Here is a 14,565-nt window from a genome sequence, read left to right on the forward strand (position 1 = left end):
GAGCTGGTAGGGATTCAGTGTCTGGCTCTAGGACACTTCAGCAGGTTTTCACGCATGCCAACCAACATGAAGGCTTGAACACTGATTATCCAGTTGGAAGAGGGTCTGTCTGTCTACCACTAGGCCACCCTGCTGCCCACATACACATACTACAGAGAACTACAAATCCACAACCATAAAATAAAACACAATTGACCAATATCCAGCTTATCATAACAAGGCCTGGGCGCGGCTTGGACATTGCTGCAGCCGCGCCTTTTTCCTGTTTGAGCGGAACGGTTGTGCGTAGCGACGGATGGTCAGCTGACACCTTTCAGAAGAGCAGGAGGAGGGAGGCAGCGGAGGGAGCGGAATTAGCGGGTGTGTGAACCAGAAACCTACTGAATTCTGAACCATCCGAGGCCGAAAGGGGGGCGAAAGACCGGGGGCGTGCGAGAGAGAACTAGGGTAAGTTCACCGCAATCGAAATGGTCAAATGTTTATATCCAAATTTGTGATTGTAACCCTGTAACGGTTACTGGCAGCCGAAAAACGGTTCCGTTTGTGAGGGATGCTAACGTTAGCACGGTTAGCTACCGTTCCGCTAGCTGCATCAAGCTAGCCAGAGAAGGCTTGTGCAAGACGGGAAGTAAGGAGTTTGTTCCTTCAAAATAAAAGCGCAAAATTTGTCAGTAATGCACATTTTAAATACATATACACTGCTCCGAAATATTTAACTATCACTTCGGTATTTTGTACTTTGTATTGCTCGAAAAGTCTTCCAATACATGATCATCAAGGATTTTAAAAGTCTTTACCGGAAGTCCAATTTTTTTCATGCTGTCAGACTTGACACTGGTTTGCTCTACTTGCTAGCTAGCAAGCTTGCTAACGTAAGCTAAGTTAGCTAACGCTACCTCTCACTCGGTCTATCTCTCCATCACTTTCGTCTCAGCTGAAGGTCAAGCTTCCATCAATGCGGTAGGCACTTAAGAATGTGTTAAACGAAGTGTTTCAAGCGAGGTCGTCGCTCACTACCCGAGATACAATTGAGAAAATATGAAAGATTTATGAACGTGAGGAGATGGCCCGACTGAGCAGACATCTTGACTTGGGCCAATAAAAGGGCGATTAAACCCGCTTAGGTGTTGCTGGCTTCGTGCACCGTGTCTTCGGTCACGACACAGCAACGCTCCCCTCTTCTGAAGGGGAAATGATCTTGCTAATACTCGGCATATGTTTGTGTCGTGTCCTTCAACTAAGCACCGTGTGTTTATGTTGTCTGGCGTCCGTCTTGTAGGAATTTCAGGCATGTCCTTCATTCCATAGTACTCCACAAGCCTCATTCATGAATGAAGAAATACTATCATTTGTAGGTCAACCTGCAGAAAGCCATAACCAGATTAACTGTTTAATAATTGCACTGCATTCGGATGATCATGATTCTTTCAAATGTCATATTTTGCCTAATCAGATCCAGGCTGCATCTGGCACTAAAATGCAACCAAATGAGACACTGATTTCTAGTGGGCTACCTGGTGACATTCTGCGTCTAACTGGTGGCTGCTAATCCACCACTAATCTCACTTTGGAAGGAAACAAGGAATTGGCTGTGTGTGTGAGTGGTGGTGGTGGGCTCTGTGTAGCCTGTGTGTTTGAGTGGGTGGATGATCTTAGAAGCCGGTTTGTGTGTGAGTGTGTGTGTGTGTACGTACATGTACGCACACACGTGTGTAACAAAACTGAGTCACCACACTGGGCAGCTGCAGGGTGTATTCAACTGGAAATGGAGTGTTGTGTGTGTGAGAGAGGAGAGAGAGAGGAGAGAGCGGATGTGAGGGACAAACGTCTCCCTGTAATGTGGGTCACTCTCACTCTTCACCGCTGTCACTCTCTTTCACCCCCATTTCCTTTCCCCATTTCCTTCCTACAATCCTTCTTTCTCTCTCCCTCTCTCCCTCCTCTCAGGTGGGGTTTGTTTTAACCATGGCCAGTTGGGAGTGAAGAGCAGCCACGATGATTGGAGGACTGTTCATCTACAACCACAAGGGGGAGGTCCTCATCTCCCGAGTCTACCGCGATGACATAGGGTAAGTCACACCGCAGCGGAGCTGTGCTGTGATGTGCTGTGCTGTGACATTTTTAATCTTTTGGGACTGGAATGTAAATCAGGAGGTCCTGATCTAGAGCGACTGGACAGGCGGAGGGCGATTTTGAAAGAATGACAGGATTGCATCCCCCTTCCTAGCGCAAAATGTCACATTTGTCTGCCTTGTTATTTAATTTTTGTTATTCTTTTGGAAAATATGTTTGAAAAAAGCCAATTTTCCAGGCCAACTCTGCTTTGTGTATATTGCCCATAGGGCACAGGCTGGATTACACTGTAGACATTGTTACTAGTTAGATCATGTCCCTATTATGGAGGACAGAAATTGGCATAATTAGAAATAAATGAATCTATAAATACATCTATTCATAAATACAAAAATATATAAATATGCAGAGAATCTGTCAAAAATTAATGAAAAAATACAAGTGAACATAATTAAATAAATAAATGACTAAAATAATCCACAATCAAGAAACAAAAAAATCCTTATTCACTTCAATTCAGTATTTATTTATTTCTGTATTTCCTGATCCATAATATGCTAATAAAATGTTTCAGTGTAGCAACCAAACTGGTCCAGGTTCATATCCCTGCTTTGGTGCGAAATTCTGTGTCCCATATTCGAAAAAGTCATCGATCCCCGTAAAAGCCAGTGTGTCAACAGCTATGTGTCTTGTCAAATCGTCCTTGAGTAAGACGCAGAACCCTCACCTGCTCGCTTATTTGGAGCTGTTCTGAATGACAGTGTCAATTAAATGACTAAAAGTGTCAATGGGAAAACTAAGATGTCGGACAACATATTGTAACTTTGTGTGAGACAGCTTAATTTCTGCTAACAAAATCATTGTAGCGTTTTTCACCCTTTGTTATAACAGGATGATTGTACAGTGATAATCTCAAAGACATGGTGTCAGTATGACAGGAGGGTAGTGGTAGACTGTATTAACAGTCTGTGGTAAGCAATCAGAATTACCGTTCAGAATTTACATGTAAATTTGCCTTAGGGAGGTTTTTGCACATGATAACAAATGTAGCAAAACATACACATAATGTGCAATGTAAGAGAAAAGTAGATGTAGTAGACCAGTGATTTTAGACACTTAACATGATTACGATGTACACATTGAATTTACACAGATGCACTTCAAATATTCACAAAGTCAGCCAATACTCTGATGATCTGGATGTTCTAGTGCTTCAGAGAAACTCGTCTCTGGTCTGTCGAGAAGACTTCTCACTGGTTCAACAAGCTTTGGATTCAGGGATGTGATTTTTCAGGATTTCAGTGTTTGTTTTTTGGACACACTCTCATTCATTTCTAACGGAGATTCCCATTTTCCTCTTCCCACCCATTTGTTTCCTTGTGTTTTTGTGTAGTCCCAGTCACATTCCTGGGATTGGATTGAGGTGAGGCAGTATGTGGTGGTAGGCATTCTGCCAGAACTCACACAAGTCCAGTACCTTGTAGATTTATGCAGTGGGAGGTAGCGAGGGACAGAGAGGGCACAAGAGTAGAAAATTGATTTGGTATAGCTCTTTACGTGTCCATGTTCTAGGTACACAGCGGTGTGATGGGTCGATTCGTCGTTTCTTGCGTGGACCTTTTGACATTTTCATCTTCTACTGGGAATGTCCTTACTCCCAGCAATTTAATAGTTCTTGCTGTAGTTACAGGTTAGAGAGACAGGAGTGGAAAAGGGGAAACAGAATAGCATGTGCCTGGTTTCAGATGTGTGATTCAGTGTGATTTCATGGTATGTACATGAGCAGGTTGAGCCACAGGGATAGCCACTGAATAATCTGTTTGAGAGGAATTCAAGGGCTCCAGGTTGGGGTTGTAAGATATTATCAGTTGACGATTCATCGATCTGCCCAGTTATTTTTGGCTATGGTAGGAATGAGGGTTTTTTTGCTTGGCCAAGGTCTGGTTTAGGCAGACATGAGATTTCAAGATGTCAAATTTGAGATATCAAGTAACACACACTGCAGCACATTTTCTCTGTTTTGCTTTGACTTGAAGAAAGGCACCTGTCCTTGTTTCCTAACTGAGGTACAGGCTCTTGTGGGTGTCGGTGGTGTCCTGTAATCAAGAATGTAATTGTGGATATTTTTTTCATTTGTCATTCGTTCCTCCTCCCTTGTCTAGCAGTTGGGCAAATACAGCTGCTCGCCTCTGCCTCTTCAGATACAGCAGGGTGTGTGCTAGGGAATAGCACTGTAAATATACTGAGAAGAATAGGAACAGGAATTGAATTCAGGCCTTCATCATTACCACAGTTGCGTTTCCTAAATGGAATGAGCAAGAGGAAAACTCTCATATTGTGGAAGAGTCTGTTATAGAGATTTCAGATTTGTAGAGATTGAGAATCCAATTTTGTTTTTATCCACCCATCTACACTGATAACCCTCTTTACATTTTGTTGACATCAACAACACATCCAATTGCCATATTTTCACAAACTCCAGTCCACAAACATCAGTCTGTTGATTTTGGTGATCTTACTGAAGGCATTTCTGCAACAGTGCAAAGTTAACTACATTATGTTGCTCTCATGCCTGCTGTGTATGTACTACAGTAGCAATGTTGTATTGACATCTGATATGTAATTGCTTTATTATACAACAGAGAGAAGGTTTTTTGTTATTGTTGAAGTGGAAATCGTTCCACTTGAAATAATTAAACTGCAGCTGTACTGCAATTTACGTATGACTTGATTGTAAGTATTTGTAATGTTATTGTCACTGTAGTGACTAAGTCATGCAACACTGGGGTAAAGAGCAACATAATGTAGTGCCGCCAACCTATTTCCAACTTATGGATGGCCGATGGATGCCGTCTCAGAACCATGTTATTCGCTCTGTCTGTGTACATGATGCACGAAAATGTCTCTTTGTGCATTTTTGTCTCTCTCCTCTCCTTTTACATCATCCTTCTGTCCTCTCTTTATCCTTTTATCACCATTTTTTCCTCCATCTCTCCATCTCGGCCCCTGTAGGAATAGGTAAGAGATGCTCCAACCTATCAAGCATGACCTTTCCCTCTCATGGCAACCGATCAGCGACCCCCCCTCCCCCAAAGTGCATGATCCCACAGCCAACTTCCTGATGTCTCTTCTAAGCATGAGTCACCTGTCATGACATTACAGTGGCCAATAGAGCACCAGATACTGAGATACAGCAGCCAACCAATCAACTAATCAGCCACCACCAGTGCCCCTCAATGAGTATTGTTGCTCACAAACAGCTCTACCAGCCCCGAGCATGTAGTCTGAGCATGGGATCTGACGGTTCCTTTAGCCCTCTCATCCTTTGTTTCCCCTCTGATTTTTCTCACAGAAATTGAGAGATGGATTTAGATATTTTCAAAGTGTCTTTTGTTTCAGATGTCGGCCTAATATGTTGAAAAACTTAGATTGGAATTAACAATGATTTTTTGGGGGTATAGGTTTTGCTGTTGATGTTTTTTTGTTGTTGTTTTTTATTCAAATCGTACTGTTCAATGAATCTGTTCCAAAACACAAAATTACATCCTTCAAATTTATCTGTTGGTTGATAAGGTCCTAAGTGGTTGTTTGTTTTGACATAGCAGCAGCTTAATGGACAAGGCACGTATCAATGACAGCCTCCTAGATTGACATCACTCAGGCATCCAGTGGTGCAACACGCACCCAGCATTTCTAAACTGGCATGAGTCGATGTTTTGAGATTGAGATTGCATCTTGGGATGCATAATGACATCAACCCTGGAGGCTGCCATCCTTATGTTCCTGGTCCATTCACTCTTCATGCCGCCGCTCATAAATAGGAGCAACAAGTCATTTAGCTTAGCTTTCACATTGCAAATGGTTCATGTAAGGGCAGGCATTCACCTGTAGTTCCTGTGAGTAGGCCAATCAAAATATAATTTCTAGCGTGCACAGCCTATATTTGCAAATCCCCCATGTAAAGGATGGGGGCAAGGCTTACTCTCTCACTCATTTCATGGCCTCATTGCTTAACTACTTTGCTACCTTTTAAGCAAATAGACAATCCTATGCTTAATATAAATAAGAGTTTGGTTGAATTGTTTGTTTGCTTGGAGGCTTGGTTACTTCTCAGAAGACGGATATAGTAAGGTATTTATGTTTCTCAGTAGTTTCTCTATCGATGTGTTCAGATATGATGGTGTGTTATTTTGGAAACACAGCTATTGGCCTGAGTTCTACATCTCTATAAAATAGATACACAATTGTTGGTCTAAATCTCAGCAAGGTCTTGAGTTTGTGTCTGGTATTAGGACTCTTTCTAGGTTTTATTTTGTTCCAGGTTGCTCTCACGCATCACTCCTTAGGAGGATTTGGTAGTCTTGTTTGAACATGCTGCATCCTCTGCACTAAGCCCTGTTATTTATAAATCCACATTAATCAGGGCTGCGTTTCTCCAAAGCATCTTGGCACTAAGATAGCCTTTATCTCGTTGAGTTACAGTGGAAGTGAAGCCAAATTGAATCTCGGTGTTTACCCTTTCGGACCCAGACGTGGTCCTGCTTAATGGCTGCTAAAATATGGCATATAATGGTCAGATTTGGATCACGTAGGGTTAAAAAACCTCCCCATTTAATCCAGTCAATTCTGATGTTCATGCAAAGATGTTTTTGGGGGAATGTGGGCCTAACTCTCAGAGAAAGAGCCCTCTCTCTCCCACCTGGTAATTATCACCATTTACACAAAACAGCATTCCTTTTCTTCCTCTTAGTGCTCAAATTGGAGGTGTGCTTTGTCATTCGGTCGTGATCTGTTCTGATAATTACTAATTCCTGCTTGATGGATGGATGTGTCATAGGGGCCTGAAGGGGTTGTTAATGTCTATTCAAGGCTGGATATCAAATAGTAGGCCTCTTCAAGAAAACCATGATTTTGTCTAGTTGTTATTTTGCAAAAGAAATATGTGACTGTGGAGTTTCAGATCGCCTGATGAAGTGTAGGGCAGACATTTTGAGCAATCGTTGTTCTTTAATGTATATTCACATGCTTTTATATTTGGTGTCTTTTGTGCTAGATTTCATAGGGTGGGATAGAGTGTCAACAACCTAAAACTCCATGCTCACCATGATGTAAAAGCCTGGAACTATTCTCTCAACTCTCAACACAAATCTGTCTCTCTCTCTCTCCCTCCCTCTCTCTCTCTCTCTCTCTGTCTCTGCCTCTCTTGTCCTCCTCTCCCTCACATCCCAGGCGTAATGCGGTGGACGCGTTCCGTGTCAACGTGATCCACGCCCGGCAGCAGGTTCGATCCCCGGTGACCAACATCGCCCGCACCAGCTTCTTCCACGTCAAGCGCTCCAACATCTGGCTGGCGGCCGTCACCAAGCAGAATGTCAACGCCGCCATGGTGTTCGAGTTCCTCTACAAGATGTGCGACGTCATGACGGCCTACTTCGGCAAGATCAGCGAGGAGAACATCAAGAACAACTTTGTGCTCATCTACGAGCTGCTGGACGGTAGGAGCTCCTCTGATGTTTAACCATAAGGGACTCGGATTTGATTTCAGGAAATGAATGTGCTCAGTAAACATGGTAAAATGTGCACATCTGGAGCATATAGAGTTCAAAAAGAGATGTTTTTTCTCTGTAAATGTAGCCAGTTGATGATTATTGTGCTGCTGATGAGTTGTACCTATGAACTTAAGGAAATGTAATATTTTCATTCTATTTCATCTATCTAAATACCTTTTCAGTTCTAATGCCACTCAACGTTAGCTCTTTCCATTGCTACATTGCCCTACTTTTCCTCTTATCTGTCTTATCTCTCACTGACAGTTCTCTCTCTCTCTCTCTCTGTGCTTGTGTGTGTGTGTGTGTGTGTGTGTGTGTGTGTGTGTGTGTGTGTGTGTGTGTGTGTGTGTGTGTGTGTGTGTGTGTGTGTGTGTGTGTTCATACAGAGATCCTGGACTTTGGCTATCCCCAGAACTCTGAGACCGGAGCGCTGAAGACCTTCATCACCCAGCAGGGCATCAAGGGACAGGTCAGGAAGGGCAATACAGATTTGAAACTAATAATGAAAGAAGTGAAAATACATACAGGATTAGAAATTAAAATGTCCTTGAGTTGGCAGAATAACAAAGATATTTGAAACCATACACAACTTGCAAAGAGAGGACAATAAGCTGTGAATTATTATACCGTTGCTGCTTGTAAATATGTCAGAACTGGAACAGAATGAGAATCATAGACATAGACAGGTAATAGATTGTTTTATGTTTGAGATAAATGCTTATTTTCACTTAAATGTTAACATTTCTTTTTCTACTTTTCCTCCCTTCTTTCCTCCAACTGCGGTCATGGACACGTCTCACTGCAGCACCAGGTAATAACAACATGCTGAGCTTCATCTAGCTCAGGAAAATCATTTCACCCATGAATGGAAGCGTATCCTATTCGTTTTCCACGTTCCCTCTGTTAAAGTTCTGCTTTCATCATCTTCTTTCTCTTTCTCTCTGTCATCCCTCTCCTTTTGTTCATTGCCTTATGGTCCCTCTGTCTCTCTCTCTCTCTCTCTGTCGCAGACAAAAGAGGAGCAGTCTCAGATCACCAGCCAGGTGACGGGGCAGATCGGCTGGCGTCGCGAGGGCATCAAGTATCGCCGCAACGAGCTCTTCCTGGACGTGCTGGAGAGCGTCAACCTGCTCATGTCCCCGCAAGGTCCGTTGTGATGATGTCGCCAGCTTCTGAGTGGGATTACACCCGTGACATGAACGATCTGTTAACATTCTACCACTCAGAACTACTAGTGAGAGTAGTTGTCACTTTATACCTACATCCAGTGCTCCCACTCCCACTGCAACATGTTATCCCTGCTGATAAATAGCCAATACTGTTATTCTGTTGAATCACTTTGCACCAGTCACTTACAGCACTTGAAATACTTGAATTGCTCACATCAGTCACTTATACTGCTACTGTTAACATTTGCAATACTAGGATTCCCAATTACCCTTGCATTATGTGCCGCCACCATTGTACATGGTATGCACGACATTATTTCATCATGGTGGCTTTTGTCTGTATGTAGACATATTGTTGTGAACTCAAGAACTCTGTCACTTTCTAACTGTAGTCCTTGCCTTTCTGCTATCTCAGGAAAAAAGTATAGCCAGACTGCATAATACTTTCCTTTGGGAAAAATGCAAAGTCAAAAAATAAAATGAATGCTCTGGCCTCTTTCAGACTGAGTATTTATCCTTTTCTCGCCCCTATCCAGGCCAGGTCCTGAGTGCCCATGTGTCGGGCCGGGTGGTGATGAAGAGCTACCTGAGTGGAATGCCCGAGTGTAAATTCGGCATGAACGACAAGATCGTCATTGACAAGCAGGGCAAGGGAGGAGCGTCGGACGAGGCCGGGAAGAGGTGAGTGACAGGAGAGGAGGGGTCAGTCGTGGGTTAGACACAGAGCCCTGAATTCAACTCTGCTTAAGCGTGGAGCTGAAATTAGCCGTATTTTGACAAGCGAGGCAGAATATCATTTAGCTAAATTGCATTTCAGTTTCTTGTTTGAAAGGATTGCTTTCATTTAATTTCCATTTTCGAAAACCCAGACCAGGAAATTGATTGTTGGGTTTTCTAATTAAGTTTAAGAGACCGTCTTGTCTGTTAGCCCCTTGTCTGTGTGTGATTAGTGTTAGCCTTGTTGTTGCTAAGGCTTTACAATTTATTTTTCAATTTTTCTTTCCTTTGGATGCATCTCTCCTTTCTTTCCCTCTCTTTCTTTTCTATGTGCTGTACCTCAGTGATTTAGGGGGAGGAAGGTACTGTACTGATAACTGTCCTGACCCTCTGCCACCTCCTACACACACACACACACACACACCACACACACACACACACACACACACACAACACACGCACCACTTGTCTTGTCTACTGTCTCCAGCTAAAGTCACACTAAGTATTCAAGGAGGTTCACATTTTTTACGAGGCTGTACATTTCACTTGCTGTTTCTTCTCACACGTTCAATACAAATCAAACACAACTTAATTCTTCAGTGTACTGCCCAGTGGTTGTTTCCCTCTTAGGTAGAATAGTTGGTTTGTTTTATTACCCCACACAGTCCTACCTGCTTGACTTTTAACCCTTTACCCCGACACCTAACGGGTGGCGATACTCTACTGCAGAGTAGTGTCATTAACCTCAGCCGGGTTGCCATGTCTTGATACTAGTGTCCCTATTTGTGTGTGTATGTGTCAGTGTTTCTTTTTTATTATGAACGACAATAGAGGGAGATAAGAGTAGTTTTATGTTCACTGGGACTGTGGGTGTGATTTTTACTTTATGTTTTTGTAACTCAGCAGGTGTGTAGGGTGAGTGGACTAATATTCTTCCCCCTCTTGTGTCTCTCTCTCTCACTCTCTCTCTCTCCTCCTTTTCTCTCCCCCGGCAGTGGGAAGCAGTCCATAGCCATCGACGACTGCACTTTCCACCAGTGTGTGCGTCTCAGTAAGTTTGACTCGGAGCGTAGCATCAGCTTCATCCCCCCCGATGGAGAGTATGAGCTCATGAGGTCAGTCGACTGATGTTTGGAATTGTACGCTATCTCTTCAAAGGGTTGTTTTTGTTTGCTTTTATTGTTTTTGTGCAGACGGCGCACAGTAGAAAGAGACAGGAGAGGGCAGGAGGGGGAGGGGGAGGGGGAGGGGGGGGCAACACAGGCCATGGGTTGGACTCAAACAAACCATGTTGCAAGCACATGACATGAGCCCCAGTCCACCCGGTCCATTGTAGCTTAAAGTCCCCATGAAATGAACTCCCATTACTTTTACTTCCTGGAAAACAGAGTATCTTTCATGGTGACCTCATGCTGCACTAGTAGGCGTAAATATAAATTTCTAACCAATAAAACCATCAGATTTTTTGAACAATCCTGCCCCTCCGCACCCCTCCCATCAAATAAAATTGCCTTTCTCACCCTGAATGGTTTGATTCGATTGGTTTAGACTTTGAATGATCCCTCACTGCGTTATGTCCCGCCCCAACATCCCGTTTCAACAGTAAATGCATCAGATCCAGGAAGTAAAGATGGCATTTCATGGGGTCTTTAAAACAAACCATTTAGTGTTCAGTCCCAGACCTTCCATGGTTGGTGTTTATATATGGTTGGTGATCAGAGTGAGAAATGCATGGAAAGACGGACCTGAAGGAAATCTTTTTTGATGTGTTAGTTGTTTATGCTTTATGAAACTGTCTTTTATTTTGTCACTTTAACATGTTATTTTCTTACTTGCAGGTATCGCACCACTAAGGACATCATCCTGCCATTCCGAGTTATTCCCCTGGTCAGGGAAGTGGGCCGCACCAAGCTGGAGGTCAAGGTGGTCATCAAGTCCAACTTCAAACCCTCGCTGCTGGCCCAGAAGATTGAGGTGAACTCTTAATAGTCTGACTGCTGGGCCAAGTCCAGTTTACCGTACAAAAATCATCTAGCCTTAGTCTTTGCATTCCTTTTTTTGGATCATGTTAGATATTGTTGATTGTTGCTTCAGTTCTTTCCCTAGAGGTGTTTGGAGCTTGGTTTGCGCATCTTGGTTGTCGACTTCATGTGTGTGTATTGGCCAAGTGGTTATGTGTATCAAAATGGTGATTGTTTACCTGTTTGTGTTTTTCCACAGGTGCGCATCCCCACGCCCCTCAACACCAGCGGCGTGCAGGTGATCTGTATGAAGGGAAAGGCCAAGTACAAGGCCAGTGAGAACGCCATCGTCTGGAAGTGAGTAGTAGCGCTTCCCATATTCCCTTGAAATAATACCTCACTCATTGTTTATGCTTTCTGTCAACTTAATGATTAACTCCCATGTCTCTTTTGTTAGTTTAACCTTACACTCCCCCCACCCCCCCTTTACCCTCACCAAGGTTCATATCCCACCCATGGCTCCCCCTGTGTTTCTTGTGTAACCTTTTTTCTGAGTCGTTTACTCGTCTTGTGAAGCACTGTGTAAACTTTGCTTTAGGAAAGTACTATACAATTAGTTGTTGATATTGTTAAAAGCACAATGTAATGGCTTACTGTTTGTGTGTGCAGGATCAAGCGCATGGCTGGGATGAAGGAGTCTCAGATCAGTGCTGAGATAGAGCTGCTGCCGACCAACGATAAGAAGAAATGGGCCAGACCCCCTATCTCTATGAACTTTGAGGTCAGAATGCACAAACAATATGTCTCTTCTTCCCTCTCAGTCACACACACACATTTCAGGCTGGCATCACACTTAATATGTTGCATGTGTCGCTCTCAGATGAAGATGAAGATGTCCCTGCTGCATCATTCTGTTGCATCAAAATTGCAGTGAAAATTCATTAAGTTTAATAAGTAATTTATTATTAAGTAACAGCCACCCAAGTTAATCTTCATTTTTAGATTTATTTCGGGTGCTGTGATGCATGAAGCAGGCATTTAAACCTGCCGTTTCTCGTTGTAGTTTTCAAAAAACAAGATAGATAGTGTTGGTCAGACAGAAAGTGCTGCTACACTTTGTGCCAGCACAAACTGAATAGAGAGGAAATGCTTGAAACGCAGCTTGCATGACATGTTGAGGAGGCAACCGATTGTAATCAGCTATATGTTGTGTTTGCTTCACTTAAGTAGAGATAATCAGATGGGAGTGTAATAGTCAGCTAATGTTGCCAGCCTCATCAGCTTAAACTAGAGTGAGAGACTTTATTGCCAGTAAAAAAAAATCAGATACTGGATTTGCTAAATGAAATGTCAATAACAATACTCATCTTAATGTTTGAGACGGGATACTTGAATAGAACTCTGCCCACAGTTGGCAGCCAAACAAATGGATTATGGATTAAGGGCGATCCCGACATCAGTCATCAGCAAATTGCAGAGTGCTCACTATAGCTTTCTTGGCCTCAGACACATACGCCTTTATGCACAATCCACTCGCACTTCTGTCTCGGAGCTCGCTTGATTTTGCAAGACCACGGCATGAACCACAAACCTGTCTGGCCCACAGCTCCCAACACGCCCTGACACGCCTCTGCCTTCCTCCTCCCTGCTCTCCTAGGTTCCTTTCGCTCCCTCTGGTCTGAAGGTGCGCTACTTGAAGGTGTTTGAGTCCAAGCTCAACTACAGTGACCACGACGTCATCAAATGGGTGCGGTACATCGGCCGCTCCGGCATCTACGAAACTCGCTGCTAAAGTTTATCCCCCGCCCCGCCCAGCCAGGCAGCGAGCTGACCACTTCCCCCCCCCCCCCCATCTCTCCCTCTCCTCCCAACACATTACCACCTTTTTTTCTTATGCCTCTCCCCTCTTTGTCTCTCCTCCCTCGATCCTTATAGCCCCCTCCTCCTCCTCCTCCTCCTCACCCACCCCTAACTAGGTGTTGGAGAATTGAATTTACATCGTTAAAAAAAGAAAATATGGTATAACGCACAGATATATGCAAAATGTGACCCATTGTATCGTATATCTCGTAGTGAACTGGTGTCAGAAAGAATGAGACACGTGATGTAAGGGAACCCGGGGGGAGAGGGCTGGGGGCGTCTCTATTCTTTAGTGTTATTGTTCCACTATCTACTCTCCAGTTACTTTAGAGGAACATGGTCCTACATGTCTTTTAGAATTATCCCTGTGTAAGATCTATAGCTGTTGTGAGTAACCCTTCTGGTTTAAGAGAAAACCTGATATTGTTCTTATATATGAACACCCGGCATAGTAGAGTCCACCCTTTTTTGAATGGAGAGAGGCTTCGTCTGATTACTTATTGTGGGCTAATTGATATTTGACTTGTGTTTTGGCGTGGTGGGAATTATCTTTGGGATCAGAAACCTTTCATCCGATAGTTTTGTCCTTGCCTCATTCCTCAGAGCACTCAGCGGTATGACAGTAAGATTATTTTGAACCTTTTGAAGTGACTTGTATTAGTGTGGTCTGAAAGGTGGCTGGGAAAGGGGGAAGCAATTGAGAATGACTGAACTGTTGTTTTTGTACTTTCTAGAAAGTGCATGCTTTTTCTTCCCTCGATTGTTTTTCCCCGCGTTCAGCGAGCCGGGTCAAAGAAAAGTTAAAAGTAGCGGAACATTCTAGACAGTCCTGAGGTTTGACCATCACTTTTGCTTTCCACCTCTGATAAGCTAGTTGGGCCTGCGTTTCCTAAACGTGTCTCAGCATTAAGATCAGCTTTGTCCCGCTGACTTTCAACGGGACAGTGATTTCAATACTAAGCTGCTTTGGGGAAACCGGGCACTGGATGTGTGTGTGTGTGTGTGTATGCGGTGAGGTGAGGTCTCCCCCTGGTGTTTGCCTCGTCAGTGTCTGCTTCTTCATGTTTGTAGCCCTGGTGACCGTTCTGTCCAATAAAATCTGATCATGTAACCAACCAGTCCCCCACCCTCTTCCTCTGTTTTCATTTGACTGACTGTGATATTTTGGGGTCGTCTAGCTTCTATTGTATTTTGCGAACAATGGGATTCTCGGTAAAACTCTCTGCAGTGGGGTTT

General features: G+C 43.5%; 1 protein-coding gene across 1 annotated transcript; it reads left to right on the top strand.

Annotated features, from left to right (window-relative positions):
• The first annotated feature begins 309 nt into the window (after positions 1 to 309).
• Positions 310 to 14,444, top strand: LOC139929258 (AP-2 complex subunit mu-A-like). The gene is made up of 13 exons (XM_071922111.2): positions 310 to 447; positions 1,948 to 2,069; positions 7,303 to 7,568; positions 8,009 to 8,091; positions 8,428 to 8,433; positions 8,633 to 8,768; positions 9,328 to 9,472; positions 9,853 to 9,870; positions 10,504 to 10,623; positions 11,347 to 11,482; positions 11,729 to 11,826; positions 12,139 to 12,250; positions 13,127 to 14,444. The coding sequence occupies exons 2-13, from the start codon at positions 1,996 to 1,998 to the stop codon at positions 13,259 to 13,261; spliced, it is 1,329 nt and encodes a 442-aa protein (XP_071778212.1). The 5' UTR covers positions 310 to 447; positions 1,948 to 1,995; the 3' UTR covers positions 13,262 to 14,444.
• The last annotated feature ends 121 nt before the right edge of the window (positions 14,445 to 14,565 follow it).

Source organism: Centroberyx gerrardi, chromosome 13 (assembly GCF_048128805.1).
Source record: "Centroberyx gerrardi isolate f3 chromosome 13, fCenGer3.hap1.cur.20231027, whole genome shotgun sequence".
In the NCBI taxonomy this organism is placed as follows: domain Eukaryota; kingdom Metazoa; phylum Chordata; class Actinopteri; order Beryciformes; family Berycidae; genus Centroberyx; species Centroberyx gerrardi.

Coding starts and splice junctions, on each gene's coding strand:
- LOC139929258 (XM_071922111.2), top strand. CDS start 1,996: ATGATTGGAGGACTGTTCATCTACAACCACAAGGGGGAGGTCCTCATC. Junction 11,827..12,138: donor GAGAACGCCATCGTCTGGAA/GTGAGTAGTAGC, acceptor TTGTGTGTGCAG/GATCAAGCGCATGGCTGGGA. Junction 12,251..13,126: donor CTATCTCTATGAACTTTGAG/GTCAGAATGCAC, acceptor CTGCTCTCCTAG/GTTCCTTTCGCTCCCTCTGG.